At 37.2% G+C, this 6,444-nt stretch overlaps 1 protein-coding gene across 1 annotated transcript; it reads left to right on the forward strand.

The window, feature by feature from the left end:
• The first annotated feature begins 4,253 nt into the window (after positions 1–4,253).
• LOC135639906 (uclacyanin-3-like) lies at positions 4,254–5,849 on the forward strand. The gene is made up of 2 exons (XM_065153902.1): positions 4,254–4,507; positions 5,200–5,849. Exons 1-2 carry the CDS (start codon positions 4,339–4,341, stop codon positions 5,661–5,663), a joined length of 633 nt encoding a protein of 210 aa, XP_065009974.1. The 5' UTR covers positions 4,254–4,338; the 3' UTR covers positions 5,664–5,849.
• Positions 5,850–6,444: the final 595 nt, after the last annotated feature.

Below are 6,444 nucleotides of genomic sequence, written 5' to 3' on the forward strand. Positions count from 1 at the left end.
AGAATGATGTGGGTATATTTTCTAAAAAAAATTAAAGCCTTACCTATTTTCATATGTTTCAAAGCATATGTAGAAAAATAAAGTAATTATTTTATTAAGACCCTATGTATTAACAGAGGGGGCGAATTCACTTCCAAGGATTTCTTTGTGTTTTGTATTAATGTAAGCATTCATACGAAACTAATTGCAAGCTATCCCCTTAGCAAAATAAAATAGCAAAGTAAAAAAACTAAGTTGTGGTCGAGATACTATTAGGTGTATACTTAAAGAAAAAATAATACCAAAAGAGTTTTAGATAGAAATTGTGAATATAATAATATATTTGTTAAATCACTTTCACAGAACAAGGAAAACCATATAGTTGAATAGAAAGCGTATTTGGTTGAATAACTGATGAGCTACAAACTTTTAAAAATAATAAGACTTAGAAGTTGATAAATTTGCCTCTAGGAAAAAAAACAATTAGACTCAAGTGGGTGTATAGGTTAAAATTCAATGCTAACGGCTTGCTACAAAAATATTAATCTCATTTAGTTGCTTAAATTTTAGGTATTGATTTTTTTAAATTTTTTTCCCAATTGCTATAATTGATAGGATTAGAACGGCATTAGCATTGAAAGCATAGAAAAATGACAGGTTTATCAATTTGATACTAAATCAACCTTCAGAAAAGTTACAAAAAAAAGAAGAAGGTTTATATAAAGTAGTTTGAAGAATGTAAATTAAAAGGCTAGAAGATGAAGTGTATAAATTAAATAAAACATTTTATTGTTTGAAACGAGATCCGAGGGCATGATACACTAGAATTGATAAATACTTTCTTCAATATAATTTTTTAAAAAATTTAAATGAGTCAACTTCATTCATAAAAGTATAATAAATGAAAATTCTTATTATCTATTTATATACAATCTGTATACTAAAATTTCATCAATATCGATTTGAGATTGGTCTCTTTCAACACTCTCTTTCAAACCACTCTAATCCATCATAATTAATATATCTGTCGCCTTCAGTAGTCTTTTGTTGACTAAAAATGACACGTGAACAACTTCACACATAAATTTCCAAATATTTCTTCTTCTTTCTTGTGGAATATAGAGCCGTATAACCCAAAACTCAATCAAATCCGAAATGCTAGATGTGGACCCTCATCCTAGATTCGAAATTGATCAGATCACTAGTGATTGATCCAATATTCTTGCTCTTTATTAGGATGGAGTTTATAGAGCCTAGCATTATTCATTTTTACATGAATTTGAGTGATGATCAAGATTAATATATATCAAGTTAGATAAAAATTCTATTAGGAATGAGTTGACAGGCGAGTGAATGCAACGGTAAAATCATCAATTTCATAATTTTTTCGTTTCAATTAAACCTGTTTCGAAAATGGTTAATTTGAAAGCGAAGTAAAGAGGAAGACTGCTATGAAAGTAATTTACTCAAATTCTTTCTCTGTCAAGACTACCGACATTCACTATCGGTCTTCCTTCAATAGACGAAGACCAATCACTTTATACAGCTCTTTCTCCTTTTACCGGGCTTAGGAGATAACCCTTACACCCCCCCCTACTTACTCCTCTCTTAAACTATTCTAACACTTAGAAGGAGAGGAGTCCACACAAGATTATAGCAGCGTTTCTTTCTTTTTCACTCTCAATTTTTATGTTTTTTAACTAGGGATGAGAGGGGTATTTATAGGCTTTAAGTTGATTCAAACTTGGAGTCTAAAAATATCTCATCCTAGGTCTCCCGGGTATGGGCGGTACCACCGCTTGTGCTAGTCTAATACTGACAGGTGGTACCACTGCCCAAACTAGCAGTACCACCGCTTGACAGCCTCTCGGAGACTGTGTCTAGATGGTACCACCACCCAGACTGTGGTACCACCGCCTGACATAGTCTCGGAAACTGTGCCACAACAGTGTCACTTGTTGGGTCACCGTTTGGGCCTTTCATTAGGTCAAACACAATCCATACATGGGCCCAACCGGCTCCTAATTGGGTTGGCCCAATTTCAATCCTAATTATATTCTAACTACTAATTCTAAGGCATACTTAAGCTAAACAAGTCCATAAGTCTAAGTTTCTTCCGGCGAGCTTCCAGCGATCTTCTAGCGAACTTTCGATGATCTCTCGGCAATGTTCCGATGGACTCCCGGCAAGCTCCTGGACTTCACAACGATCTTCTTGGCGAGTTCCGACAAGCTTTTTTGGTAAGCTCCTGGACTTCTCAGTCGGTTCCGGTAGAACTTCCGACGAACGTTTGGACTTCCGACGAACTCTCGAACTCCCAACGAAATCGCGTTCTTGACTCTAGGACTTCATTTTGCTTTATGCCTTGCTATAGTAGTTAATTCTGCACACTTAAAACCCACTTCGATCTAGACAATTATTACTAAGCTAATCAAAGTTGTCCGGCATGTTATTGGTTTATCAACGTTTCGTCCGATTCTTCGGTACATCGTCCTCTCTTGTGGCCTTTTGCCCAATCGACCAGTTGACCTCCGCAACTCCGATTTCCTTGACATAATTTCGCCCTTCTTGGTCCGATGACCGAATCTATGGCCCGAAGCCTTCTGCCGATACGTCGATCGATCCTTCGGCTCGATGTCCAATCTTCTAACATGTTTTTCTCCGGCCCAACATGATTCTTCCTGCTTTAATTATCTCTCTCCCTGATCGAAGCTTCCTGCATCACTCAAAACGCAGATCAAATCATAAATATTATCAATTGGTTTCATCATCCACATCCAAGATTCAACAAATTCAAAATAAAGACTTAATCATTTTAATCATTTTTAATCATTTTTTTCAATCTCTTCTTATACATAAATATTTTCTTAAACATAAAGACTTAATAAGTTATGAGATAAACCTAGGAGATGTATAATTATTTTTTAATCATTTTTTTCAATCTCTTCATATACATAAATATTTTCTAACTATATTCACAACCGCAAGCTTAACATTGGTTATGCAGTTCATCTTGGCTCATATCTCTTTCTCTTTTTTTTATTATTTAAGTCTTTCTTTTTAAGTTTATATCAAATTAGTCAACGTTAATACATATCAGGTCAAACTAATATATTATGAGTCAAACTCAATACAAGTCACCAACCGAGTTTGTCCATATTTATCAATATGGGACTATTAATGAATCTTTTTCAACATTCAAGTTTGACCAATAATTTATCAGTTTAAACTTATGGATTAAATTGATGTTACTCGATATAAACTAATCTTGATTAGTTTGACTCCAACACATCATTAATAGAATCCTAACAAAGACGTGATGTGGCAAGAACATCTACTGGATTTTGTACACTGGTTTCAATCCATGCCTACAGGACTAATTTTTCTCAATTCAGAATTTGGACAGCAAAAATCTATTCACAAGCCAGTTTGTATGTGTCAGTCTTTTTTATACATTTTCTAGCGGATAATAGAGTTTTAAGATTACATCAGCTTTTTTAGTTCATGATTCTAATTGATCGACAATGCAAGTTTTTAGATTACATCAACTTCTTTTAGTCTTATCTTGTTTATTGGAGTTTTGAGTCAGCCTTATCAATGGCATTGAAGTTATTTAAAAATCTAATATATATTAGTAATGCGAGACTATTCTTTAACATAATTTTATTATTAATAATTAATTTAATTTGACAATCACGTGAGAGGAGTCTAATTTTAAAGGATCATTTTAAAATCGCTCATTCCATCATTCTTTTTTATCTTAATTGGCTATTTATTATAGTAAATTTATAATATTTAGGTTTTTATTCAAATCGAACAAGTCGGTCTAAATAAAAAATACTTTATCAATGATAAGAAATCTAAATAGTCGATCCCAAATTGGTAGGATGTTTTAACCTTATTATTATTGTATAATAATGTCTTTTTAATTTAAGTTTACCTTTTTTGTTTCCACAAAAAAATTCTAACAACCTTGACTTTGGTTGTGGAAAAGGTGATATTTAATTCATCTCATCCATATTAAAATCCCAACAAGCTTCCAAGTCAATTTATACATCATATACACACATTGAAAGCTTCGAGACTCAACATGGCTGAGTCAAATTCCGGCATACGACACAGTCTGTCACCCGCGTTTTGTTTGGCAGCCCCAAATCGTTGACTATTTTTGGTGAAGACTTAACGATCACTCTCTCCTCTTCCATGAATCCTTCTTCCCTCACCAACTCTATATAACCTCTGCAAGGTTCCCATCATTACCACATAATAAGCACATTCTTCTTCTTCTTCTTCTTCTTCTTCTAGCTCAGCAAGCATCTCCTCCTCTCCTCCTCTGCAGCCCCTTCTGTTTCTGTGACGATGGCTGCAATGCTGAGAACTGTAATGGCGATAGCGACAGTGGCAGCCATCTCTGCGATTGCCATGGGCGCCAACTACGACGTCGGCGGCCCCGCCGGCTCTTGGGATCTCGCCACTAACTACACGCAGTGGGTCTCCGGCAAGGCATTCCGCGTGGGTGACACACTGAGTGAGTCCTCTCCTTCCTCGTTTCCCCCCTCTACATTGCTTATGATGTCAAAGTATATGATGTTATGCACATTCTCGCTGAGGTAATTAAGAAGAAGGATGTGAAGGAGTTGATAGCTTATGAATGCTCACAAGTAGAGTAGTTCTTGATCTTGGCATGCAATGGCAACCAACTCTTATAGTGTTCTCTCTCATATTATTCTCCTCAGTTGTTCTTTCCATAACAATTGATTCTTCATGTGATGAACATGTAAGATTAGATGATGATGGTCTCCTTGAACGTAATAAATGAAGCCATGAATGCAAGAAATGTTTATTGATAACTCCTCTAATCCATATTATTTAATAAATAGAGCTAAAAACTATAACATTTATAATTATTTACATTTAGTATATTTTAGGATTATATAATTAATCATGTTTATAGAAAAACTAATGATTGTGTACACTGGTTAGCTTATCAGTAGAGGAGTAAGGGTGTCAGCTTGCTTAGTTAGTAAACACTTTGATAGTTAAGCGTAAAAAAATAAACGTATTAAATTGATCGTTTAATCTAAAATTTATCTTTTATTAAAAATATAATTGTCTACAACTCAATATTTAATCAAAATCATATTCAATATTGTATATAATTAAATTCACATTTTTATTGCAACATAAATATCTTAGAAGCTATACTCCTTTTGAATGCAGCATTTAAGTATGCGTCGAGCCATGACGTGTTGGAGGTGTCGAGCGCCGCCTACAGCTCGTGCACGACGAGCAACCCCATATCGACGAGCACCGGCGGCAACACCGTCGTCACGCTCAACAGCACCGGCTCCAGGTACTTCGTCTGCGGAATTCCCGGACACTGCGCTGGTGGCATGAAGCTCCAGATCGACGTCGCCTCCCCGACCTCAACTCCTCCTCCTTCTCCCTCCTCCACCCCCCGCTTCCCCCCTGTTGCTCCCTCCCCGCGCTCGCCTTCTGCGCTTCCGCCGTCATCTTCGACCCCAGGCTCCGTCCCTCCGCCGGCATCTTCGACCCCAGGCTCCGTTCCTCCGCCGTCTGCCCCCACAGCGTCGCCGCCGACACCGAGCGGCGCTTGCCTGAAGGCGAAGGCTACTCTCGGACTCGGTTCGGGAATCGTCATGCTGATGCTTATGGCCCTGTGAGAGATGATGCCATTCGCTGTCATCAGTTGTCGCTCTTTCTTTGTCCTCTGTGGACTCACAGTGACAGTGAATCATAGGAAGCATTGTTATGTATTGATTCATTAGATCAATAAGAAATAAAAAACATTGTCATGCATCGATTGTTGCATCAGTGGATTATGAAATAGAAAACAAAGCTTTGATAGTGATTGCTACAGTGCCAAGAAACAGCATAATCTTCTAATAGCATATGTTATTAGGAGCAATTATTATAAGGCCTTATTGACTCTAAATCATATCTCTCAATCATTCGTTTCTAACTACATCACGACCCGAATCGATTGGATAATCGACTCTCGTTATTTGATGATCTTAAACAGAAGTCTAAGTCAATAAAAGTATGCTCATTTTAGTATATACAGAAATTTAATATTATAGTAAAAAGTAGGCTCTTGCGGCGCGTCACCACGTGAGAGCAGCGGCTGCGGGCGCCGCTACCCTTGCGGCTACTGCTGCAGGCTGCTTGCCTGCACGCAAATGGCAGTGCTGCCATCTACAATGGCAGCGAGGGTAGCAACAGTTGCTGCCCTTTTCCGCTTTTGCATCAATGATTTTGATGTCAAAAACTTCTCCAAAATACAACACACGTAGTTTAAAACCAATATATCGCGCGAACAACCTGGTTCTAATACCACTGTTAGGAAAATCTTTGGGGGCGACATCACATGCGCAACGAAAAAATAAGAAAACAAAATCCCCAATTCCCAAAGAGATGTTCGTCGTCGTGCGAAGATTGGTGCGT

The sequence above is a fragment of the Musa acuminata genome, chromosome BXJ3-6 (assembly GCF_036884655.1).
Source record: "Musa acuminata AAA Group cultivar baxijiao chromosome BXJ3-6, Cavendish_Baxijiao_AAA, whole genome shotgun sequence".
Classification (NCBI taxonomy): Eukaryota; Viridiplantae; Streptophyta; class Magnoliopsida; order Zingiberales; family Musaceae; genus Musa; species Musa acuminata.

What these genes read in the sequence shown, in the direction of transcription:
- LOC135639906 (XM_065153902.1), top strand. Translation starts at nt 4,339, where the DNA reads ATGGCTGCAATGCTGAGAACTGTAATGGCGATAGCGACAGTGGCAGCC. An exon ending in CCGCGTGGGTGACACACTGA is followed by an intron (nt 4,508 to 5,199) that starts GTGAGTCCTCTC and finishes TTTTGAATGCAG; the next exon opens with CATTTAAGTATGCGTCGAGC.